This window comes from Onychostruthus taczanowskii, unplaced genomic scaffold, assembly GCF_017590055.1.
Source record: "Onychostruthus taczanowskii isolate IOZ18803 unplaced genomic scaffold, ASM1759005v1 scaffold8, whole genome shotgun sequence".
In the NCBI taxonomy this organism is placed as follows: Eukaryota; Metazoa; Chordata; class Aves; order Passeriformes; family Passeridae; genus Onychostruthus; species Onychostruthus taczanowskii.
The window spans coordinates 10,941,822-10,968,937 of record NW_024505892.1 but is presented as its reverse complement, the minus strand read 5'-3'; the positions used below and the strand labels follow the sequence as shown (position 1 = coordinate 10,968,937).

The 27,116-nt window shown below is 38.9% G+C and overlaps 1 protein-coding gene across 5 annotated transcripts in view; it reads right to left on the bottom strand.

The window, feature by feature from the left end:
* The window catches only part of MTHFD1L (methylenetetrahydrofolate dehydrogenase (NADP+ dependent) 1 like), a 145,164-nt gene that overhangs the window by 107,142 nt on the left and 10,906 nt on the right, over positions 1-27,116 (bottom strand). Inside the window, exons 1-10 of one of the 5 annotated variants that reach the window (XM_041423905.1) lie at positions 23,443-23,552; positions 22,964-23,075; positions 18,227-18,306; positions 17,415-17,512; positions 13,459-13,632; positions 5,758-5,894; positions 4,484-4,530; positions 3,523-3,630; positions 2,542-2,616; positions 1,100-1,202 (exon numbers count right to left, since the gene is read on the bottom strand). In XM_041423905.1, coding sequence (XP_041279839.1) covers positions 1,100-1,202; positions 2,542-2,616; positions 3,523-3,630; positions 4,484-4,530; positions 5,758-5,894; positions 13,459-13,632; positions 17,415-17,512; positions 18,227-18,238 — 754 coding nt within the window. In that variant the 5' untranslated portion in view covers positions 18,239-18,306; positions 22,964-23,075; positions 23,443-23,552. Of the gene's footprint in view, positions 1-1,099; positions 1,203-2,541; positions 2,617-3,522; positions 3,631-4,483; positions 4,531-5,757; positions 5,895-13,232; positions 13,357-13,458; positions 13,633-17,414; positions 17,513-18,226; positions 18,307-22,963; positions 23,076-23,442; positions 23,553-27,116 lie in introns of those variants that run through there. The other 4 variants (XM_041423909.1, XM_041423907.1, XM_041423906.1 and 1 more) reach the window with 4 other exon arrangements.

Below are 27,116 nucleotides of genomic sequence, written 5' to 3'. Positions count from 1 at the left end.
GAGCTGTGTGGAATAGAAATTTCACTAACATTGTTTGAGATTAATTAAATAACTCCCTTGAGGTTAACAGCTGTTGAGCAATGTTGCCTTCTCCCAAACCCATGCTGATAAAAAAGAGGAGTCATATTACACTAAACATTTATATTACTTCTTTATCCTAACACAGGTCTCTTCCAGACACACTGTATGACTAATAAAAAACATCTTACGCCACATCCCCAGAATTATCTTGAGAAAAATATCCCGATCCCAAGCCTGAGATGACATGCACACAAAGGGCACACTAAAGCACGGCCAAGCCTCCTCCCTTCTCAATAGATTCACCCTTTTTTCTAAGCATCAGAACACATTCCATTTAACAGCGATAACTTCAGTGTTTGAGAAATAAGAAAGAAAATGAAATCCAGTGGTATTTAGCTCAGAACTTCATGCAGAGTTTACTTCCCTAAAGAAGAAAAAGATGGGTATAGAAATTGAAGTAAACACTGAAATATGACCCAGCACTAGAACTGGAAAAAGCAGAGGGGAGTTGTCTAAGGGTATCAGAGTGGGTATCAGTTTGCTTGGCAACAGCACCACATCTTTCATCTCTTTTTCCAAATGAAGCAAACAATTCAGGAGACTTCAAAAATCACAAAAACACATAATCACTTAAGCCTCTTAAGTCTCTTGAGCTACCAAGGCCCCTGAGCTTGGGAGGATGAGGGATCAAAATCAAGAAGAATAAATGCAAATAATCTAGAATCATAACAGACACAGTTAAGAAAAGAATGGGTAAGATTTGCAAAATACACAGAAAAGACACTTTCACATGTCTGAAGAGACATAACCTAATGTGAGAGTGACTGGGGATGTCTTTAATCTGCCAAAAAACCTATCTTTCAGAATTTTAGCAAAGTGTCTTGAGTTATTGCAGATCCTTGACCAAGTTTAGAGCAAGATGCTGCACTTGCATTTGTTATGAACCCATACTTCCCACTTGCAAACTGGTTATTCTTGCTGTCAGAGCAGAAACAGCTCTGATTCAGGTGAAATTAAGCAAATTAGGAGATAAGTTATGATGAAATCCAAGATAAAGTGAGGCTTTCTGGCTACATACCTCTTTGCCATGTTATGGTGGATGGGTCAATATCAAGGCGCACAAATTTGCTGATCTCCTCTTCTGTTAAAGTCTCAGGATCAGTCTTGTTTATTCCCAGCCTCTACATACAAAAAGTTCAAGAAGTGCAATGAAATGGTTCATTTGTTTCAAATAGCGTGCTGCTCTGGTTTATCAACCCACCTATGTGAGGCATTTCAATCTTAGTAATGCTGTTTTAAGAAAAATGCAACCTAATCCCACTGTGGTTTCTTTACAATTAACATCTTGTTAGCTATAAGGAATCATTACACTGAGAATAATTCACAGCAAAAGAATTCAATTATACTGGAAATTATGATTCACGTATTTGAATGTTATAAAGCCAAACTTTTATTTACTCAGTTGCAGCTCATGTGAAGAGAAAAATCCATTTCAAATATAGAGATAGTTGGTATATCATGAATAAGGCAAACACTCCCCCTCTTTCCCTAACCTGCTATCTGTAACAGTGTAAACAAGAACAAACTGAAAATATCCCAAAATTCTGATGGAACAATCTCTGAGCCTGACTCTGCCTTAGAGTCAAGCAGGTATCATCCTGATTTTAGTTGACTAGCATTCAACTGAGCAACACAAAAGCTTAAAATGTTACGAGGACTCTTTTACCCCCCACCAAAACAGAAGCTGTCGCTACCTCTATCCCTCTTTCCACCCCCAAAATTCCAAGTGTGCACGTGGCACTGCCCACTGCCATCCCATGACTGAAAAAATCAGTCAGGACTCACAAGCCAACAACAAACACAGAACTGGCCACAGAAGAACTGGAGCTGTCCTTAGGGGTGATATTTGAGAGGTTCATACTCTCTTCCTCCTACACTAGTGGGATGTGCTCCTCTCTAGGTTTTTATCAGAACAGCACTCTCAAATCCAGGCATGTCATACATGCGTGAATTGCACAGGAAGCTCCTCTGGAAGGATTCAGGGAGCAAGATGGGATGCAAAAATACACTGAGCATGCAAATGTACCCCTTGAAGGAAGAGCACTGTCAAACTGACATCAATAAAACCCCAGAAGTATATACTACATTAAACTTTCAAAATCAGAAAACACTGCAAAACCAAATAATGTGAGCTTTCAAATGTGACTATACCATAATTGGAAAAGTATTTAAAAAACTCTGACTTTAATATTTCATCAGAAAAGACACAGCATTTAAAAACATCACTGGTTTATTTCAGGAGAAAAGAATAGCAAAAATGTTAGTTATAAAAATAATATCAGACCCAGATCCTATTACTCCAAGGATGATGCTTTCAGAAAAAAAGTCTAGACTTGATAAATTTATGAGGGTTTATACAAACTTAGTCTCATACATCAAGTAATTTTAAACAAGTTGTGTAAGAGAATACATTTCATGAAGAGACACCATAATAGAGGAGAGACTGAATTAACAACTTACTCTCAGACGGGCAAGCTGAATAGCAGAAAATCCTCTCATGCCATTAACTACTGGAACCAGCCTGTTATACAAAGACTAGAAAAACCACACAAGAAGTTGAAGGGGAAAGTTATAGAAAGCTAATGCTTTTTTTAATTTATTCCACCTAATTTCAGTAAAAACTTCCTAACCACATATGTTGTGGACTTCTGATTAGAGACTTAAAAAACAATTCTGAGAAGGCAGCAGGCTTCTGAGCCATGTCTATGATTCAACAGTCTAAAATCCAATCGCCAGAAATTATTGGTTTTCTCTGCTTCACCAAAAAAAAAAAAAATTCTGAAACTGGGAACCTTTTAAAACTAATCAAGATCCAAAGTATTTAAACTACAATTATAATTTCCAAAGTGGCCTAAAAGTACATTGATCTAAATGTACATTGTGTACAAATGTATCAAGCAAAGAGTACCACCATACTCAGTTTTAATGCTGCAGACAACAAGAAGAGGCTCCTTCTTTGATCATCTCCCTCCTCTTTAAAGCCCCAAGTTAAGTTTTGTTTAACGTCACAATATATTTAGCAGAGGGACAAGGATCTAGTTTATCTTCCCCATAACTCCTTCCTCTTAAGGTACATCATACCCAACCACACATCAGAAATAACAATTTGTAACTTTGAAATGAGTCTTCAAATTACTGAAAATAATAGGAATATAGGTAGGGAAAACATGCTTTATTACACTATTTAGTACAGTCAGAAATAGTTGTCAATGTTCTGGCCGTGGGATCCTTATCTTAAAGACTACCTTATGATAGCTATTTGCCAGAAAAATACATTGTATATGGAAAATTTCCCAGCAGAACATAAAATGGCTTCAGCAACAGTTACTGTTCAAATGGTGAAAATATAAAATGAGAAACAATATGGTTTTCTCTGAAATGCAGTTTATCGAAAAACTGAAAATAAAAAATGTCTTCTGAATAGGAGAAAATAATTCTCACCTTATCAGATTGAGTATTCTCATGCAAGATCCTAGCATCAATAGCAGCAGCCAGCAAATTATTTGCAGCAGTTATAGCATGAATATCTCCAGTCAAATGAAGATTGAACTAGAAGGGGGAAACAACAGGATCTTTTTATAAGAAAATATCTAATTTAATTCACTAAGACAAATTAGTAGCACAAATCATTGCTATCTCCTTGAGACTGCAGCTCTGATTAGTCAGCTGTCAGGGTAGGCTAAAGAATTCCAGGTGAAAATACACTGGGCCATATGAAGGACTTGTTTTCATCTGAGTACATGGTAAACTACTCTAAGTGTAGCCAAACAAAGCCAAGAACATCTTCATTCTTTGCTAAATGATTCAGGAATCAGAAGCAAAGAGTTACAGTTCCAAATCATTAATGGAGAATCAGTTTAGCATTTCTAACCACTAACTGACCTGGACCAGAGGTGTGGATTACTGCAGAATGTGCCCCAGAGCACAGCATGCATCCTGGCTTTGGGGCCATAGGCCAGCTTTCTGTTAGCTGCAGGACCACAGCCCCTAACCTCACAGGCATGAACTTTGCTGATACAAAATTTAACTAAGTTGTGTGAAAACTCTGAAATGAGCATCTCAAATTAAGACTTGTGTTACACAGTATTTTTTATGTGTCTGACAGAAGGAGTTGGAAGGTCAGTTTTAATGGCACTTCAGGGCTGACATTAGGGCTCTGCTTGGACGAGCTGTGCACAGTCAAGATGGTTCCTCACCAGTTCTAGACACAGAGAGGTTTTGCTGAGCTCTAAATTAGACTCTCTTGGGGTGAAACTGACACACATTTCCAAACAAGCACTGCGAACATCATAGAATCATTAGGGTCAGACAAAACCTCCAAGATCATCAAGTCAGTCTTCAACCATGAATGCCATCATGCCCATTAAGCCATCCCACAGACTGCAAGCTGAGGCTGTCTCACCTCCTCCATGGGGATCACTTGAGCATATCCACCTCCAGCTGCTCCACCTGCACAGGGAAGCACATGGTCATATCAGTTTTGGAAAAAAACAACGATCTTTAAACACACAAAGTGAAACACACAGCAATGATGACACATTTTTGGCATTTTGATTTCTATTAGAAGATCCGTGATGCATCCAAATAACCATGATTTCCTTAATCTTGCTGGCTTTTTTCTTTTGTTTTTCAGCAGGTAGAAAAAAGGGAATCCTTGCTCTGAAATGAAAGCCTACATGTGATGGGTGGTGCAGGCTCTGGCTGTGTAAGGGCCACCCTCTGCTCCTGCCCAGATTTAGGACACAGTCATGCACATGCAGCTGCTGGGTGGAAAGACAAAGCAGTCACAAGCAAGCACTGCTTCTGAATGAAACCTTCACACCCTGAGCACTCTTCCCCCTCTACCTCTCATGGTACAGGCAAAGAAATTTGCTGTTGCCTACGCACAAGTTGAGTGGAGGGATTAAAGCACTCACACGCACCAGTCTTAGCTGAGAAGCACCAGGAGCCTTCCAGCTGAAACCAAACTTGTTAACTTAAACTTCAGCAAAGCAAAGCAGAGCAGATGTTGAGTGCTTGCCCAGTTAGGCACCAATTTCAGCTGAGAAATGGCAAAAAAGAGATTGCATTACTTCCTGTCATCAGCATGGAAGATGGGCTTGCAATCTGGCTGGTTCTTACCTGGCCCTCAGGCTCTTACAGGGTTTCTAGGCAAAAAGGCAGCAGCCCGCGATTAGAGGCGACAGCTCAGGAGAACAGAGAGAAGAGGTTCAGACCTAGCCAAACATGTGCTGCTGACACAACTGAACCACAACTGCTAAATTCCTTGTGAATATCCAACGCGGACCCTTTCTCAAGGAATAATGACACAGTAATATTTAGAAATGTATTTGAAGAGTCCCCAAGTAGAGGGGTGGCTGGAAGGGTGTGTACTCACACAAAATTCCTCATGGCTAATTACATTCCTCTGCCTTTCATTATGTTCGGGCTTTATCTGCATTATCAGTACATGTTAAGTGCAGGAACATAGGTATGAACCTTGCACAGGAAGTCATGTGCAAGAAACCTTAATCTATTAGTAAAATATGTATTAAAAAATCAAATATGCTACTACTGGGACAATCCACTGAGTGAAGCAATTAAGAAATTAAGAAAGAAGAAATAAATTTAAAAAGGCAGAAAAGCAGTTTTCCTTTTAATCTGAAAAAGATCATAGGTTCTGCAAATATTATGTACCTTTCACTCCAAAAGTAGGTCCTTGAGAAGGTTGTCTCAGACAAGCAAAGGAATTAATGTTAAGGTGTGCAGTAAGCGCCTGAACAAGACCAACTGTGACTGTGCTTTTCCCCTCTCCTAGGGGTGTAGGGGTTATTCTAGCAAAACAAGAAAAAAGATTAATCAAATTCTTTGCTGATGTCAGCCTGGCTAAGGATATCAGAACTTAGAGCTTTTGATTTCAATGAAGAATATTTGTACAGCAAATTTCAATAAGATTACTTTATCTTCACAAAAATACTGCCACAATGTTAGCCCCTAGCTCAAGCTGGAATGCTAATATACATGTGTCTTCTATTTAAGCAATTTACTATGATAGCAGAAAAAGAGAAGATTATTTTGGCAAAAGTTCTAAAAAGAATATATTGAATTTAGACATTTTTATTACAGCACAAAAGTCTCACCAGTTTCATTAACAATCCATCCATCATAATACTATAAGCATGTATTAATATTTTTCTGCAGTAATGCATGAAATCTTTTATTCCCATTGTTCAAACTTTGAATGAAATAATAGAACATTTTAAGTTAAATAACCAACACTTTTTTGTAGAACTCAGCTGTGTCTCTCCAGCTTCCACGTCACCATAACCCTCAACAATGACAGATCAACTGCTTTTTAAATGAAACAGGACACAAAATCCACTATATTCAATTGAACATGATTTACTGTACACTTTTGTTTCTGAGATTTAAGGGCAATAGGGGACAATGACTATTATAGTCCACACAAAAGCTCAAAAGCCTCATGCTACAGCTCCCATATTTAGACCATGACTGAAACAGGCCAGAATTCTAAAAATACCTGCAAACTCAAATCAGAGACTCTAACCTCCACTCTATTCTTGTCCCTAGAGAAGACTCTATTCTTGCCCCTTTAATAAAGGGACAATGACAGCTGATTTTGCAAGTAGAAAATTTCATCGGCCTTCAGTGAATGAGAGACACCTCAGTTTAAATGATCCTCTCCCTACTTTCAACATCAGCACATTTGTTTGTGATCCACGTTAAAAGTGTGTGGGTGCTAGGGCTCTTCCTCTCTTTCTGTTTTTCTTTCTTGATGTATGAACACATCTCATGGCTCCAAAAGGCACTTCAGTGATTCTTTTGAGGCAGCATTTCTTTTTCTGATTGGCAAAAGAAGAAAGCCCCAGTCCTTTTTCCATTCACACCACTCTCACACAAATCTTCCTTTTTGGCCAAGAGCAACCATTCATATCATTGGTGCCTTTTCTACCTGCAGAGAAGTACTTTAGTGAAGATGATGTTAAAAACTAGTGTTCATTCCCAAGGAAATACAAGCATGCACATGGATCTAGTTGAAGGGGAACCCTTATCTTGACCTTTTCAAAACTTGAGCTGAAACATCTAGCTCTAATTAGAAACACTTCCTTCCCCAACTAGTAATTTTTCCAAGATATTCCTATCTTCAGATCACAATTCAAATGGCACAAAAACATTAGAGTAATTGTAAGAATCAGCTTAGTTCAGTCAGTTCACAGACTGGGAAAAGCACTTCTTTAACCCACAAAAGAAAATAGATTAAAACATTAACTTTTCATAAATCTATCCTTTACAGCATCATCAGATCCTTGGCTTTACTATAAAAAAGATGCCCTGGATAGATATGTCTGGAAAAATGTGGGCAGTTTAGAATTAAGTCAAATCAACATCTTTATATTGTTCTAGGAAAAAAAAATACAATTCAGAAAAGTAGTCTTTTAACTAAAGTTTCAGTGAAACCAATGGGGTTAAGCACATCTATAAGAGCTTCCCTGAATTCTTCACTTTGAACTACCCTTATGTGACTCTGGGCCACTTATTTGGGTACTTGGTTTTAGCAATTTTCTCCCACATTTCATAACATTGAGTTCACCAACCATCAGATTCTAAAACATCATCAGTAATTTACTATTTGTTATCCTAGACTATTTCATTATCCTAGAATGGCACTTTGACTTATAAAAGAATTCACAGAATTCTAGCAAAATATCTATGTAGAGCCAAAAAAAAGGTGGGAAATTTAGAGCATATCCTTTATCTCAAAAGCAATTTTGGTCCCTGTCATTTTTTTATCCGTACTAGACCTTCTGATTTCCTTCTGATCTACTGCAGAAGCACAGAATACTACTTCATTTTTTTTACTTTCAAAGTTTGCAGTTCCTAGAAGAAAGGGTACTTTAAATATCTACATTGTCAGGACAGGGAGCCCTCAGGGTTTTACAGCAGCCACACAGATAGCTTCCTTTTTTCCTACCACTCTTTTTCTCACCTCCTTTTTGTCCCAGGATCCTCACTTTAGAACAAATGAGTTTCCTTCAGAGCACCACAGCCAGGTTAACTCATTTTTACTACCTGTTTCACCTTCTGACTACTGTTCTAACACTGGTTTCCCCAAACCCATTCAAATAATTCTTAGCATGGTTTCTCCTTACCCCTTGTTCTCCTGCTATCTCATTCACTTTTGTCTATTGTCCTAATCTCATTTACTTGATCCTCTTATTCCTGTGCATTAAAGCCAGATTTAAAGCATATATAAGTAATCCTGAGGCATTACCGTGTTCAAAGACTTAACAAGGTAACAACTTATGGAGCTATTAATTATTTAAAAATAACAACAATATAAAAAGAAAAAACAGTAACAAAACACCCAAAAGAAAATTATTCTACTATGAAAGAGACACCTATAATTGTTTACTGGAAGTTGCCAGTAAAGAACTTTCCACAGACCCAGAAAACTCAGTGCACTCGATGGCTGCACTAACAGAAAAATTATGAAACCAGCAAAAATCAAAGATGCAGCCTCCTATTCAACAAAGGAAACAAAATTGCAATTGACAAATGCATAACCAGAATGCATGCTGGAAGCATAAAGAATAAAATCTACTTGTCACAGAAGAAAACAACACACAGTCAAGCGTCACATTATTAAAATGCTCTGGCAACTTGACTGGCCTATTCTAACATGACACTGTAATATGAACCAGAAAGCACTGAGAGTTTTCTATGAGACAGACCTTTTTCCAGAAAGCAAAAAGGGAAACACACCACTGTTCTTTGATTAAACTGGCAGGAAAGCTCAAGAGCTGAACAAATCATTTATTAGTTTCAACAGTTACCAAAACCTCAGGCATAAACATTAGTTAAAAAGAAAAAGAAAGCACCTGAAATTAAAAGAAAATTCTATTCTATTAATCTTCCTTCGAAAGCTGATTTTAAATATCTCCCCTTTTGTACCTGCTCTACTTTGATTGGGTTTTATAAATAAAATAAACCACTTAATCTGTTTTGTGGACATTGAGCTGTTTTTGCTGGCTACACTACTGAGCCTACACTCTCGCAGCTTAGGTCACTTGCTCACATGGGTATAAAATTACAACTGCCAGTGGCTAACTTTAGCCCAATTGTGCAATGCTGTCCTTTAACCTTATGCAAATTAAGGAAAAACCTCCTTTAAAATGCAATAAATTTTAATGAACTTCAAGAGACTTTACAGCCATTTGCATTATTCTTCAAATTTCTTTAGTATGTTTTCAATCAAAACACAGAAACCCCACAATAATTTTCTGCCTTAAACTTCGCCACCTACCAAGCAGCCATCAGCTCCTTGGCAAAGTAAGTTTTCCATAATATTGGAAAGCCATCTCTCTTTGTATATCAAAACAAAGATAAGAATATGCAGACTTTTTGTTTGTTTGTTATACATCGCATTAGCTTGCAGTAGAGCTGTTTCTGTGGGAAAGCTGCACGAGGTCTCCCAAAAAGAAAATAAACAAACAGGGAGACATACACTGCACCAGCTGTAACCTCCTCACAGCCACACAGCCACTGTGCCTCCAGCAAGAACTTTACTGGGTATGTGAAAATTCTCTTTCAAACTTCCTACTTTCAACTCATAGGTATCAGCAGATTCAAAGATTTTAATGAGTTCATAATTTGTGCGATCCACATGGAAACCTGCAAAGGCAGGTATGGAGGCCATGGGCAACTGAGTTCCCACCTATGTACATCTCCCAATAGATTACAATTGTCAGAAATGTGTTTCTGAGCACAGAAGTGCTGCAACTGCTGTCACCTCAGCGAGATGAGGTTATGACAATGTTGCAGGGCATCCTTGGGTTGGGACTGGAGCTTCCACATACAAAAGCACAGAGATTACTGTGAAGCTAAAATGACTGAACAAAGACAGGAACAGACTGAGGAATCCTCCACTACAAACTCTCATAATCCACTACAGACTCATACAAAACAATCCCAATCAGGAGCTGTGTAATGACATGACCAATACATTACAATTGTCTCACCTATGACTTTACCGTGGACTATCAAACAGTTCAGGGCAGCAACACAGTGGTATTTTCCCCTCTTATCCTTCCCTGTATCTTTCCTCTAATTTTTATTTTCCTTTTTTCTTAGCTTTTAAACACCTTGCAGCCCAAGGGACACAGTAAAAAGAAATACAATACATTTTTGTTTTCCTCCATTTTTACTTTACTGAAAAGGTAGTTAGTTCATCAGAGAACATCTATTACTGTCAGGAGAAAAGTACTGATTTTAAATTTTCCAGCATTCAAAATCCAACACACTTCTTGTTAAAGGCAGAATTTTATTTCATAATTTTCTCACTTTTTATTCTTCCTCATCTTGCATTTTTAAAGTGAACAATTTTCCAGAATTATCTGGCTAAAAGCCACAACACTGGAGCATTTAGAACAAGATACGGAAACATACACACACACACAGACATAGATTCTAAAAAACTGCAGCTGTAATTTCATATTTTGTCTGTGAATATGCCCTCTACATGCCTGAACACACGATTAGGTTACCCTGAACACTAAACTTAGCTCCTAGGTCAAGAACAAGCTGCATTCATTTACATGATCTCAGCTGGCAATGAGTGGAGGCAGTTTGAGTTAACAGATCCTGCGACATATTATTTAGCACACTAAAATCCTGTTTACAGGCAGTGATGCCCAAGAATCAATTACTCCATGATAACTTGTGGCTCTGCCACCACACTGTCTTAAAACGAGCCCTATAGCAAGCAAAACACAGACAAAGAAAATAAAAATCAAGAATGAAAAGAAAAAGATAAAAGAATAGTCTCCATATAGAAGTAAATGGAATTTATGAAAAAATAAAAGTCTTCATCCTATTTTCGGGTGTCGTGATCTGTTAATCAAACTGCAATATTTCAGCATACAAGGTTTATAATGGATGAGACACTTAGCCATATTTGCTTGCATTTAGAAGGAACAAAAAAGACTTTGAAGTTAGCAACTTTTTAAAGAGCCATAAACTATCTGTAGAGATAAAAAGGTGCATTTCAGTTGCATTTTTCCTGCTCAGAACAAGAAGTTTGGTCTTTAGCGTATCAGGAATAAACTCGACATGCATTTGCAGCAAATATTTATAAATTTCTAGACATTGTGAAACATTTAAATCTGAATGTGCAATTAAAGGCATAAATGTTACTGGCTGCATCATGGATGGAGATTGGAGGTTTTGCAGTTTCTTGAATAAACACACACACTTTACACTCTTTTCACACACGAGAAGTTCCCATCGTACATCACAAATATTTCTACCAGAACCATAAGTATAAACATATATCTTAAATATTTCCTCTGAAGCACCGAAAATTTATTTTGAAGGCCTACACTGCATCATTCTGAAAGAATTTATAAGTATCTTTGGTTATTGTGAACAAACACAATAATCCAAATGGCAGGTTTTGGTTGACCTTGCCTTGGTAAGGGAGAGAACGAAGGCAAAGGAGGATACTATTTCACTCCCCAGTTTCCACACTTCAGTGACACTTGATTTTCATTGCATTGAACATTTCCTCATCAGACAGAGCTCCCTGCTTTTCTTAAAATCATTGTCATCTGCTACAGCCATTTCAGCAAGGGAGAGCAGCTGAGAGCATATAAACACACATTATATGTATATTTTATATGTACTATATTTCAAAGTCAGGCTTTGAACTCTCTCAGAAGAGAATGTTCCCACTATTGTAGCGACCTTGCCCAGGCACTCCTCCTGCAGCAGATGTGGCTCTGCACTAACCCCACAAGATGCAATGACTTCAGAGATGTTACAAATAGCAACATCTTGCATCATCAGGTTGGCTAGGTACCAAATCCAGCCCTTTGTTTCTGAGGCACCATTCTGTATTGGTACATTTTTTATGTAAACTTAAAAGAAGATACAATTATCTACTTTTTGCCAGCTTTTTATCTTGCTGGTCAAAACTGCTGCATTTCTTCCACATGCAGATGCACTTCTTTCTGTGACAACTGCTTGAGACACCTTCTTTGAAGGAGAATGGGAGACAAAGCAGTGTGAAGAAATGTAAGCACTGGTGCATGCAATCCGACACAACTAAAATCCACCTGAATCAGGCTTTGCAACTTGCTGTCTTATGTCTCCAGACATCTTCAAATAACCTCTTCTTCTGAGAGAGGTTTGCTGCTAGGGAAGCCTGGATTGGTCTGCAGCATGATGACCAACTGATGCTGTTGACATCATGAGCATGAAAATCCATGGCAGCAACTTTCTTCAACCTTGGTCAAATGCTGAACCTGTTTTTGTTTCTCCAGTGCCACAGAAACCCAAACCAAAATAAAACTATGCCAAAGGAAACCAAGCTCAACAAGCTATTATTTCCTTCTCTTAACTGCTTCAGCATCCTCCAGGAATATCTTTAATGCTGGACTTTATCACATAGCTTCGAGGAAAGCTTCATATCTCGCCTGCCTCAGCTTTGTGACATCAAGTCAGGCTACAACAGCTCCATTTCAGTGCCAGAAATGCAGGTTGCTCCCACAGGAAGGCAGTAAAGAAAAGTTTGAGAAAACTAGCCAAGGTGAGGAGTCAGTAGATCAAGGCAGTTAACAACAGCCCTCTCCTTCTGGATCAGCCAAAACTGCATTTTAAACCTGAATGGTTTTACTTAAAAGGAAGCAACCAACAGATTAATTCAGAATATAAAGAACAAACTACAATTTAAAAATTAATGAAAACCTCCACGTTTGTTCACAAGTAGAAGTTTCCACTTAGTAAACCAGGTGAATGAAAAGGTTGTGTCACTGAATGCACGAAAAACCTGAAGCTCTTCAGAAGTGCATAATTCCTGCTGAGCACTGCATTTGCTACAATCGTGGGAAAAGTGAGCAGGATAAGCCTGCCTGGAGACATGTCTACATTTCAGAGGAAAGACATGGCTTTTTAAACTTTGTAAGCTGTTCTTCAATAAAAAAAGTATTTATTGTTAATATCAACAGATTAGCATGTAGCTTCTGTTAATGTTTGTTTATAAACAGCCACAATACAAGCAGCCTTAAATATGCAAGTTAAACATTTGAAATTCTGATAAAACAGTAAAAAAAACTCCACTCACCAACATTTCCCAGAATCATAGAATAAATTACCTTTTGTAAAATATATTCAGTAATTTACTTCAGTAATAAGAGCTTGGAAGAAAAGCTGTGTTACTTCAAAAAAGTTCAAAACCTGCTTACTTTCAGAAGAGAGCAATGTACAGACAAAAACATCCAAGATTCTTATTTGCACAGAGTATAAAAAGATGTAAGTTGCATGTTTATATTAATAAGAGTGGAAACAGCGGACATTAATGACATTACATAGCATTCTTACCCAGCAACTAGAACATATTTTCCATCTGGTTGATCCTTTAACCTTTCCAGCAGGGACAAACGTACTTTGGCTTTGGTTTGGCCATAGATCTCAATTTCATCTGTAAGCAATCCTATCTCCTTGGCAAGTACATCAACAGCTTTTGGACTCTGTGCTCGGGAAATCTCAATATCACTGGAAAAGAAAACAAATAGGAGCCAGGAGATTTCTCTCAGCTTAGGTGGTCGACGACAGAGCACAAAACAACAGCAAATAATCCAACAATGGAGTTATTGTAATGAGTTTTTCACTTCTCTCTCACATTTTATTAACCAAACCTAAATATTAACTAACACGTAATATAACATTGAAAATCACGTACAGAGTTTGTTAATTGTTACAATTTCACAGAGAGCTCTTCTTTAATCAGATTCCAAATATTACGTAATGCTTTCATATCAAGCTAGAAACGTGTCTGCTGGATGCTCAAACATGTCCCACAGGAATGGATGTTTCTGCATTTGTTTTTCCCTTTTGTTCTCCTCCCTCACAGCATATTTCAGCACATACAATTTACTAAAAAGTGCATGCATTCCTTGGCCAACAGTCAGACAAACACATTCGCTAAAGCCAAAGCTCGTGCATGCAGCGCCTTTCATCTGAGGGCAGCACCAACATCGCTGCTCCCCACGAGGGCACCAAAGGAAACAAGGCATTTGAAGACCGACTCATGCACTTCTAAAACACAGCTAAACTAAGAATGGCCACAGAGCAGGAGCCTAAAGCACGGGGCTCAGCCAAGACACCCAGTGAGCTTATGAGCCACCTCCAGCAAGGGTGAGCAGCAGCTGAGGCAAGCCACAGACTCCCGGACGGAATGTGACTGTAGGGGACACTGGTACCTGCAATTCTTGACCTGGACAACCTGAGGCCTTTGGATTTAATACTCCCTCATGGATTTTTCATTTGTGAGCTTGACATAGTTGCCCATTATGTCCACATAAGTGTGTAGAAGCTGTAAGCTCCTGCAGCATGGAAGCCCAGGGTCTGGCACACAGGGTGTGAAGAGTTGTCTCCTTGGGCTTTGAATCGCTCACATTACCACAAAACAACTTAAAAAATTACTTTTCAGCCTGACCAGGCTAAATTTCTTCCTGTAGTTTCAGTTGATCACAGTATTTTTAAGATAGAATCTGGCAGAGGCATGAAAGCTCACGTCCTGAACTTTTGAACATTCTGCAAGACCTTAAATATCCAGCAGTGAACATAAAACTACTACCAGATCTCAACTCTGTGTGTTGACCTCACCCATTCTGCATCCACCTGGTAAATAATCAGTCTGTGCCAACTTAATTCCTTGCAATTCTTTGAGAAAATCCTAAACTGGCTCTATTATTCATTTATAGCTCTCAAGTATCCCCCTTTTTCACCCAGCAGCACCTCAGTAAAACCCAGAAACCATCCACCCAAACAACGACGTAATCCAGTACTACAGGACAAGGAGTTACTCAATCAGAGCACTGACCTGGAACCTGCTTTCTTTCAAAGACATACTAAATGCATCCTCTTTCACAGAAGGATGTACCTTTAGCATCTTATGTGTGATTTCAAACACAGCTAGCCATAAAAATTTAATGAGAACATGAGATGGAGTGGCTTACACACATCACATTGCAGAGACCATCTGAAGTTTTCACTTAGAATTTCCAATATATTAACAACTCAAGTCACAGAAAATTCTTGCTAAGTTGTTGGTGTGAGGTCCCTTAAAGATCTAAGAAATGAAAATTTTCAGGGTCACTATTCTCCTATGAAAATAATTGATACATTTAGCAAGATGAGAAAGATGTAGACTAATACGACAAAGTTAGTTTGCATTTTTTTCCTCCTACCAAATATATTTTCCCAAAACACAGAAAATTAAAGACTTGGTTATACCTGGACTTTAGAAGTCTATATTTGCAGCTGACTCTTTTAGTCTGACAGTATATTCTCTGTATTGGAAATACGAGAATTATTCAATATGTTATATTATTCAGTATTGCTGGAGATGTGCAAAAGTGATTCTTCTGCATGAATGAAAACTGTGAAGCAAGAAGTCCATCACTGACAATGCTAAATGATAATTTACAAAATAGAGAAAAATTTAGAAGACAGAGGAAGGCTCTACATCTACTCACCTGACTTTTTTTTTTACTGCATACTGTAAGAAAATCTTCCATTCTATTTCCAATATATTTGGAAATCCTTCAACCCAGATCTCACAGAAATCAAAAAGCAGATATTCTTAGTTTTAGTGCTTAAGCAGCTTTGCTTCACTTTCAATGAATACTCCATCTGTTTCCACACAACGTGGTGTATTACTCAAAACTTACATTTTATTACAGGATACTTTCCATCAGAAGGGTTTTTTTACATTTAAAAGAAAAAAGACAAAGCTACAGAGTTAGCAGATAAATGCAAGTCCTATTACTAATTATATAATATATATTACACTGTATATATTCTATTATGGTGTATATATATATATATATATACACACACCATTATTTATTAATTATGTAATTATTAATGTACTAAACACACAATGTCATAGAGAGGGTTGGGAATACTTTTTTGTGAAAGTACTTTTTTTACCATCACCCTCATGACATTGCATACTTTAACTTTTAATTGTATTATTTAAGGATAGTTTTTTTTAGGCTTCAATTCCAGAAATTGAATTCTAGAATTCCAGTAAAAGCTCAAGCATTTCTGCCTCCTTGTGTCCCTGGTTACAAGAGAAAACTCATTCTTTTGGAATCTCCATTTAAATTACATTTGTGCATTCCCATTAAACTGTTCTAAGAGACAGCGAAAAGTAAGTCAAAATACAACATTTTGTCACAGTTTTCCAAAACAACACCAGCAGGATTCAGAATTACAGGCTGGCTGGGGTTGGAAGGGACCTCTGGAAGCCACCTGGTCCAATACCGTGCTGATGCAGGGGCATCTAGAGCTGGTTAGTTGCCTATGTCCAGGTGGCTTTGGAATGTCTCCTAGCATGGACGCTCCACAACCACCCCGCACAATCTGTGTCAGCATTCGGTCACCCTCACAGTGAAGAAGTGTTTCCTGATGTTCACATGGAGCTTCCTGCGTTTCAGTTTGCACTCAGTGCTGATGGTTCTGTCACTGGGCTCCACTGAAATGAGCCTGCCTCACTCCTGTTTGTATCACTGCACATTGTATTTAGACACAATGATAAGATCCCCCTGTCCTCCAGACTATGCAGTTCCAACTCTCTCTGACTTTCTTCTCGTGTGAGGTTCCTTCAGCATCTGCAGAAGCAGGTGTATCAATAAGCACAAAAAAATGTTGACACTTTCCTCACTTTCAAGCCATTGGTTCCTCTCTCTGTCACCCACCCAACACAACCAACACATAGCAAAGCACTTCAGCACAGCAAAGAGCTCAGGCTGCTTTAAATGTCAGAGATGTCAGCAATGGTGCCAAGGCAGACCTGAAATCCCTGAGCCCCAGACAGGAGCCTTGGGAAGTGAATGACAGGAGCTGATTGAAAAGATTCTGGCTATGAGAATAAATATGCTTCCTGCTTTTCACGCCCACACAGGAATTTAAAAGTCTAATGCAGAAGAAAGTACTTCTACTGAGGGAAGAAAATAAATACAAACTCAAACACCACTGAAATCACTGAGCCTTAACTAAACACCTTCCTGCACCAACGTTCAGCCATTAAGAACTTCTGGTCTTTTGAATTTCTATTGGTGCTGCACAAGACTTCTCCTCCCTTTGTCAGTGAAACCTTCCAGCTTTGGGTCTTCAATAAATAAACTTGGCTTCAATGAGAATGGCACAACACATAGTCCACATAAGATTAAAAATTAATTAGGCATAGCACATTTTTAGGTTGTCAGACTTGCTTGCTCTTTTTAAAAATATTTTTCATTTTTTTTTTCTTTAAAAGCACTCATTACCTGGGCACTGGGGAGAGGGGCTGCAGTTTCAAGCTGTGGAGGTCCCACTTCCTGTACTGCTGGGACTGGATCCATCGCTCCATGTTTTTTACCATGTTCTGGTTTTAAACAAGAAAACAGCACACAACAGCTGCATCATAAATGCTGAACAGTAATTTCAAACAATCTCTAGAGTACGTTGAAATAACCTCTACGGTACAGGATAACAAAAAGCCCCAAACTTAAAAATTTTTCCATTTCATGGTTTTAGGACAAAGTAAGAACAACTTTTCTATTGTTTGACCATGTTTCAAAAAGAGACAAACCCATTAACACATAGGTGGCAGAGAAGAGTCTAATTAGACAGTGGGACATTTTATTCTGGTCAAAATGGAGAATTACTATTCTTCTCTCACACCTTAAAAACAATGGAAGATACTGATTTTTCATTGACTGACTCACGCTGCTTCCAAAATGAAATAACATACTTTTGGACCCTCTATCCATTGTAATGCAAAAATGCAGATACAATTAATCTTCTCAGTCTTACCAGAGTGAGTGACATTAGCCTATTGACACAAGTGCTTCTGCCAACCTTTACTGTATTAACCAAAATTATGAGATGTCTGATTTTTAATTTATCTTTCTCTAATTAAATGTAATAGGTATCACTCTATCTGATTAAGCGTTGCTATTAAAATGGAAGTCAGGTAAGATGTTCAAAAGAGCAAAACAAAAGTTAAAATGTAAACTGTAGAAGTAATTTCTGCAACTTATAGAAAGAGCAACAAATCTGCAACATTGGTACAATCTACAAACAAAGGTACACTAACCTGCATTCTCATTGCTACTGCAAGAGAACCTACAGTCTTCTCAGCAGCAAGGCTGTTCTGCTGACCATAGCTGTGTTTCTCTGAAAAATAAAAGTATTGCAGTAATAAATCACAAATCTTCTGTGAGTGGGAGCATGTGTATTTGAAAGTTACATCAAAAAAAATTTTCTGAAGGGTGACTTGAAATTTAACGATACTACTGACAAAATTATAGGTGGCTTCTCTAATGAAACCACCCAGGAGGATGAATAGACTATGAAAATCACAGAGTAACTGTATGTTCTGAAACATATTACACAAACCCACACAAAAAAAATCACACAGCTGTATTTGAAAATCTACATACATTCTTAAACAAAACACCTAAATGAGCATGGTAAAGACTGTCTTCTCTTCAACACACACATTACAGTGAGCGACAACAATGAAATGATCACAGATACCATAGAGGATCATTATAACTTGGAAACAGCAGATGCAGATTTTTTGGAATAGCAACAGTTATCTTCATCAGCATCATATTAAAAGCAGGTATTCTGGAGAGTCTACACAAGTCAGAGTGACTTCAACTTCAGAGACACTTATAATTGTTTCTAGTGGCAATATATCAAATGATAATCATACATTAGCTACCCCAAGTAAACATATTATTTTGTCATTTTGCTGTAATCTTCTTCTGGCTTCTTCTTCTGTTGTTGCTCATTGACTTTTATCTAGACACAATTTCTCCAAAATTCACATCCTAGTCTCTGTGGGGATATCAAGGCCATAGCCACATTCTGAAGGGCGTAGATATAATTGTAATAAAAAATAACAACTGTACGCTGACAGCTTTAACCTCTCTGCCACGGGGGAACTGAAGTGCAAACCCTGACCTGGTCAAGCTCTTTGCTCTGTTCACCCCTTCTGTGCTGGTCATAAAAGGCTCATGTTTCCTTGCACAATCACCCCTCCCAACAAGGGTCCCAGAGCAGCAGGGCACAGAACACTCAGACTGGAGACAGGGTGGCAGCTACATCCATTGCTGAGAGAGCAGGAGACCCTCTCTGCAGACCCCTCAGCCTCATTGCATGTGTTTCCTGACCCTTTCTCAAACTTTCCTGCCAGCAGGCATCCACGCATCAGTGACACAGCTAACCAAGCTGAAGGCAATAGTCCTCATACTAAACTCTAATTAAGAATGTGTCTAAAAAGTCCTTCTTCTTGCATTAAGACTAGCAATTAAAACAAACAAACAAACAAACAAGCAAAACCCCAACCATTTCTTCTGGAGATGCTCAGCTTTAGATTTAGACAGAAGAGTTTTACTGGAATGGTCTATTACAGTCATAAGCTGACTCTTGTTGCTTTGAGACCAGGCTGGGAGAGCTGCCAGACAGACAAATGAAGTAGGAAGAATGAAGTTTAAAACCCCCTTTCAGACAGCTGTGCTTTACAGAAACATTTTGACTTTTTATGTTATTTGGCTTAATATGACTATTTTTATCAGGGAAGAGCTAGCATGTGTGTAAATACATATTAGAATTAGACAATTCCCTTCAATAAACTACTTCTCTCAGACTGCCTCTGCCACACAGTCACCCCACAAATGACTAACCAGGCCTTTACAGGGGTGAAGGTGAAACTAGAGGTGAAAGTGATGCACGCAAGGAGTTAGCAAGACAATCACAGGACTGCAACAGCTCTCCTAGGATAAATTTTCCAGATGGAAGCTGGAACAGCACTCTTTGCTTCGGACTATGGTCAGATCAGCTGAACTTCAGACACTGTGCTCCCTCCTCTTACTCATACCCTATTGTGCAGGTGAGTGAGAGCTGCTGTCAGGTGCTGCCTCTCTGCTCAGGCAGCTTAGAATAGAGAAGAGATGGGGAAATGGTTGAATTTCCCACTAACCATGTGAGCTTCAGCCTTCAAGGAATTGGACATAAAATCTCAAATAATTCTGGAATCCCTAAGTTTTGTTCAGAAAGTTATTTTCATTTCTGTACATTTATATATATATTCCTGCAAAACTCTACCAGCACTCACCTGATTCCAAGATTGTCAGTGCAACAGAAGCAGATGTTGCACTGCTAGAAAACTGCAGAATGTTTTAAAATCGTGATAATTTTAAAATCTTTGATTAAAAAAAATACTTGAAAAAGAATTGTCACTTTGGAGTGAGCACTTTTATCTCTACTTTCTGATTTACAACACTACATTTCCACAATTCAGCTACATCATTGCAAATTCTGAGTGCTTTTAAAACATGCAAGTGTGTTAGACAACATGTACACCCACGCAAGTTGGAAATCTAGCCACCATCTAGCAAGAACAAAAGTTACTTCATGACCATGATTGCTTTCAGGCTTCATTTAGCTCCTGTGACCCCACAGATGTTAAGTCGGACATTTCTAAAGCAAGAAAAAATCCAGAACAATTTCTAAGCACCTCAGCCAGATTCCATGGAAGTCAAGAGACAGTTGTAAGATTCAGTTGTTTCTCCAAGGTCACACCTACTCCACAATGGGCATTCCACAAACATCTTGCAACTAAACTAAGTGCATTCTGCCTGTCAGACACCTGTGTTTCATGTACCTCTCTAGTAAGCCTTCAGACCAACATTTTTATAGCTGGTAAAATACATTTCTGCTGTAATTTTGGAGTTTCTCCAAGGTTCTGACAACCTTGAAAGAATAACCATAAAGACAGATAGACATTTGGTAGATGAGTTCTAGTTAAATTATCTTGATAAAAATCTCATGCTGTCTTTCAAAAAAAACCAGAGTACTTGAAAAATGCAAAGAAATGTATATGCTTATGCCAAATCTTACATTTCCTGCATTAGAAATGAATGTAACTGTGGTATGTAATGCAGTTTTTCTAACAACACTCTTTCAGAGAAGGGAAACACTAGTATTATCTACAGTTCTTTAGAGCAACCAAGGCATGAAGATATTTAAGTCTTAAGACATAGCACGCAGTTACACTGCATAACTTTCAGGCCTGTGAGGGCTCAGACTCACTTCTCAAAGGAGAGAATTAGGTGTCTGAAAGTGGGGCTTGCACCAGGCAGCACAGTGCTGGGAGAGTCCAGGCACTCCTGGTGCCCACTCTGTCTGCACGGACTGGCTTATCCCACCCTGTCAGAACCACCCCAGGTCTGTCACATCAGAGGTTTCTACCTTCAAGACTAAAATGAGGAGGGGAGATTCCTTTTTATTTATAGGTATGACTGCTGTACCACCACTCCCTCTCTTCTCTATTCCTTTCCCTTTCTCCCCCATTCCTCCTTCATGTAAGGCTGTGTCATACTAGCAGGCTGGGCACCTGCTGAAGAGACCTGTGTGCCAAGCCCTGTCCTACAGATACTTAAGAATTATATCCAAAAATCCCTAAGGGAAATAAATGGGCATTAGAGATGCAAGGAGTCTCCTAGGCACTAGTCCAGGAAAAAGAAAACATGTATTATTTTTGGATAACTTGTGCAGCAGCGGGAAGGGAAAAGACTTGGTACCCACCCTTGAGATCCTCGGGAGGATCAGAGATCTGCTTTGGGAGTCAGACAATGAATGTCCAAATGCCTTCAGACAATCAAGTGAATAATAACCCAGATCTCCACACCTGCAGTGTCTGTTCAAGTCAAGAGGATATCATGAAAGACAATGAAAGAAATCTATTGCTAAGGCCATGCTTTGGCATGGGAACAGCAGCTGCTTTATTATGAGCCTGATCTTGCATTAGCTCTGCATCGAGTATCTGCTTCATTTTCCCTTAGGGAATATCCCTAGTTTAAAATCCATGCAATTAGGTTTTCTCAGCTTTATGCTCATTTCCACAGTTTTGGTCAACAGATGTCAATCTAATACACTTGTGATAAGATTTTAAAAAACCCCAGATTAACCAGTCATGCTATCCATGTACTTCCTCATTTTCCTATGCATTTGCAGCATAACCTCATGGGGACGCTGAGCAGTCAAATTCATATACACACCAAAAATCTAGAAAATATCTAGAGATCTTTACAGAATTTTAAGAAATTTTACAGAAGACGTAAAATTACATGTTTATTATTATTATTGTTACACATTATTCTAGCAGCAGAATAACTTCTGGGAAGATTTCTTAATTTTATTCCCAAGAAAATTCTGTAACATTTTTTCTACTGAGAAATTATTGAACACATACACCCTCCACAACAAGTTAGGGGAAAAGGAAGGAGATGAATCCAAACCCTTTTTTGCTGGAAAAATTATTGCAGGAGACATTCTGCCTCTTCTCAACTACACATGATTTCTGTACTCCCTCCTGCAGACACTTTCACAGCACTTTGCAGTTGATATTTCTTCCCTTCTTCTCCCTTTCCCATATTCCAGGTGAGTCCACAGAAGTCATATGATAAAACACTATACAAAACAGCACTATGTAATAATAGCTTATCTGGTGACCCAAAAGTCTTCCCTCTCAACTCTCTGAATCCATTGGGTCATCGCTTATCTAACCATCCTGCTATGAAGAATCTGTTCCAACCTTCCTTCTCCCACCTACCACCTTGTATCCCTATTTATACATCAGAGAAAGGCGTATCCCTATTTATACATCAGAGAAAGGTGTACACATGCCCTGCACACACATCTTTAAAGGCCCTCCCAGAGACACAGCTTTTAACCACGCTGCGTTGTCACCAAGATGCCACACACACCTCAAAGGCTCCCTGTACATCACGTGCAAGAACTGTTACCTTTTATCACCTCTTACCTGACAGAGGATCATGAGCACAATTGATAACGGTGGCCCCAGGCTTTGTCCAGCTCACAGGAACGTCATCGGGTTTCCTACTGCCAAACACCACGGCGTCTGCGTGACGGAGCTAGGCACGGCCCGAAACACCCCCAGAAACAAAACAAGCACTTCATCTTAGAAACACACGCTTGGATATGCATCTTAAAAACATTCACACTTATGCAGAAATAGCCTTTTGAGCAAAGCTTTTACAGACAGTAAGAGCAAAAACTGATCCAAACTATCCAAACTGATAGTTTGATTCTTACCTGCCACGAAACCTAAGAATAGCATTTAAAATTGTGAGATCAGCCAAGTAAGGTCAAAGTAAGTATCAATATTTAATGGGAATTATATCCTTCCAAATTTAAAGTTCTACCATTGTCCTAAAGTCCAAAATAACTTGGAGTAACTTAAGAAAAAGAAGGGTTGAAAGACAGTAAATAGGCACTTACAAAGAGCACAGTCAGATTGTCTCAGAGTAGAAAACCAGGCCAGCTGACAGGAACGCAGGATGACACCTTCTGCGAAGACCAGTGCCTTTGAATACCAATTAAAGCACTTTTTTCCTTCTCAGTTCAGTCTGCTAATCACTGCCCCTGATTTAGCTCAACCCGGCAGATGTTGGAGCAAAATGGTTACTACAAGAATTCTTATAATCAAAGACCCAAGTGCCTTTCTTTCCCCACTTCCTCTGAAACAGGGTCCTTTACCAGTTACTAGAACCACCATGAGATAATGGACAGCACCAGAGGCAGATGTATTAAGATACACTAAAAAAGCAAAACACAGACATAGCATTGCCTCAAGCCTGACTGCAAAAATTATTTCAGAAATACAGCAATTTTGGTAATAATACTTTGGATAAATGCAATTAATTCCAAGTGTCACAAACTCAGTGAGCCACTCTACGAATTGATTTGTGACTGACAAGAGCTCCAGCTTCTTTTTTGGCCAAAAGTGCTCTGACACAACCCTGCCCAACACTCTTGCCAAGAAAGAATAGCTACAAATCTTGTCAGGATAGCAGGTTTTTGGCACAGCTGAGCATCCAGGAGGGGAGAAGAACGTAACTGCTGCAGAAAAGGCAGAAAACTAAAAAAACTCCATCTTCCCCTCAGAGGACCCAAGGATGGCCTAACCCTCCTTAGAGATCCCCACGTGGAAACAAAGTCAAAAGTGTGGGAGAAGATTTACTTGCTTGACAAACGACTAATGCAATGAGCTGATTCAGGCTTCAGTCACATGTCCAGCAACACTCCTGGGATTGCCTGTGCACAGCCATTCAGCCTTATCCAAATTGGTCACACTCCTGAGTCCGGTACAAATATCAGCTTACATGCCTCTCCTAGAAGGCCACATAAGTCATAATGCTTGACCAGTGTCAGGTCAAATGATACTGGGAAATCTGCAAGGAAATCTGGATAAAAAGATGCTGCGATGCCTCATGTACCAGGAATACCATGCTGAAGGCACACTTTGCCCAAAAGAAGGAAATCTCTGCCGTAAAAATCAACATCAACACAGAGAAAAACAGTGATTTTTCTCAGTTACATGATCACAGCCTTTTTTTTGCAAGGAAAAAATAATTCATATTCTAGCAGTTATAAATCATATACTGTAAGTCAAGATGCCTTTCCATGCAAACCTCTGGGACAAGGACTAAGAGATTTGCACACCGCTTAGCATCATGAGTTGATGAACAAGTTGAGAGCTGTATGCAACAAGTAATAATTCTGATGAATGTTCAGTCAACATGCTTATGACAGAATTGATTCAATGTAACTGTAATGTCAGAGAACAACTGATGGAACCAAATATTCATCTCTATGACTACCGAACCTAATGTTGCAAAATGTTCTTAACAGCTGAACACAATTACTTTTGTAGCCAACATTAACAGCAGTTCGGATAGCTAACATCACACATACCCATAAATTTTAGCAGAAAACCAGCTGGACCTTTCATCTCATTGCCCTGCCCCACCTCCTCCATGAAAAAAGTTGCATCACATGGCAGCAAAGAGTTGTACCACAGGTTCAAGGCACTGATTCCTCAGAGCCTTCCCCAGTGTGATTTCCTTTTCCTTATTTCACAAAGAAAACAATATTTTATGTGCAACTATTGAGAAAGTTCCTGCAGAGTCAGGAACAATATATATATCACAAATATTTTAGAGACGTTTTTCCCCTGTGAGTACTTTTTAAAAGTATATTCAGAAACTGGGAGAGCAGGTCCACTGAAAGCAAAATACTTGTGTACAGAATTTTGGGTATCCTTGGAAGAGATTTATGTGATCTCCCTCAGGGAATTTTAGTTTCACTTGCAAAAAGCTGTGCCCATGCCTCCTTTGCTTTTAGATTTTTCTCTCTTGCCATAATCTACCCTTTGGACTGCCTGTTTAATCACTAAAGCAAGAAGCAAGCCTTGGCATGCGTGTTCAGGGTCAACTCCTACATCAGAAACAGATCACGGACGTGAGAGATGGAAAAGTCCAATGAAATAATCACAATTAGCCTCCCTCGGCAGATGCACCATGGTCCCTGGACAGAGGACACAAAGGACACATCTGACAGGAACCAGATGTTATAGGCAGCCATAGCCAGAAGGTCAAGGAGATACCCATGAGGGAGAACATGTGGCTGCCTGCCTCATGCTTCCTGGACAGCCGGGCTCCATTCCATCAGGCTGGCTAGAGGAAGGAATGACAAGCAGCAGGCCAAACCCTCCCTAATGCACTAGGCAACTGGCTGGAGACAAAGTGAGCCAATAGCCCAGTAGAATCCTGCCTCCTCACCGGTAAATATTTTTTCAGTTGGGAAGAGCTGTGCCAATAAATAATCTGCAACCTTACCTCATAACAAAATATGATCCCCTCCACCAAGATTTAAGTTGAAGCAGATTAAGAAGCACCACCCATTCCCAAGACAGAACACCAAATGTTAAAACAACAATACAGACTTTCCAGCCAAGTATTAAATGAAAATGGCACAAAGTAGCTGTATATTACAGATCACTGAAACTCCATTTCACTGTGAAGAGACTGCATAACATTTTCATTTTCCCATAGTTAAAATGGACTGCTAAAAAAGCCATTTTTAAATGCATGATCAAACAAAATAAAAATTAAAATTAAAAACTGAAGTGTAAACCCTCAGAGTCCTGGGTATGAAGCTAGGCCATATAAAATTGAAGAGATGCGATGAGTAATAGGAATCTGACTAAAAGTTTTTTCACAACTCTCTTTATGAAAAAAGTCTCTTTGCACATCAGTTTACAGATCAGGTTCCACTTTAACCACAGCAATTTAATTATTCTCTGAAATCTTGACATTTTTTAAAGTCAATGACCAGTTTCAGGTACTTTTTCCACTCAAGGCATTTACTAATTACACGGTTTCTTCCAGCTTTCCCTGCCACATCTCCCTGAATGCACTTTCCCTACACAGTGCACATGAAAATCAAGCCCACACCTCTGCTGTGGGCTCAAGCCTGCCACTATGATCCACACTGTAGCAACTGCTCCTCTAGCTTACAGACAGGGCATACACTTCAAAATTGGAAGGAACAGAGATGATATGCATAAGATGTTGAAGTGGAAATACTTTGTCTACATCATCATCATTAGAAACACTCATGCAGCCTCCCTCTCCTCTCCTCTTACGGGATCCGTGTGCCTGGTCTCCTGTTCCTTCATGCTTACCATACAAAATACGTTTTTCTGCCCATAACAAGAGTCTTGGTCTTGAAAGCAAAACTAGGAGAGCAAATAGCTAAGAGATGTCTAAGAGTTTGAAGCTCAAGTGTTAGCTCTAAGGAAAAGCACACTGTGGCCAAAAGAAGTTATTTTTCAACCTGAAAAGGAAACTCCCAATCAGCACTCCAGCTAAAGCACTCTCTTCTTAACCTTGCTTTTGCAAACAACTTTTCTATTCCTAATTATACCTAGACAGACCAATGCTCACTTCTTTTACAATAAAATTGTGTGATAGCAGCTCTCTTAAAACCGGCATGATGTGGTTCACACATGGACTACATTAAAGATGACGTGCTGAAAAAATGACTGACTGAATTTAGATGACTGAAACAAAATTCTGTTTTCTTACAGGTACCAAGCATTACCCATGCTT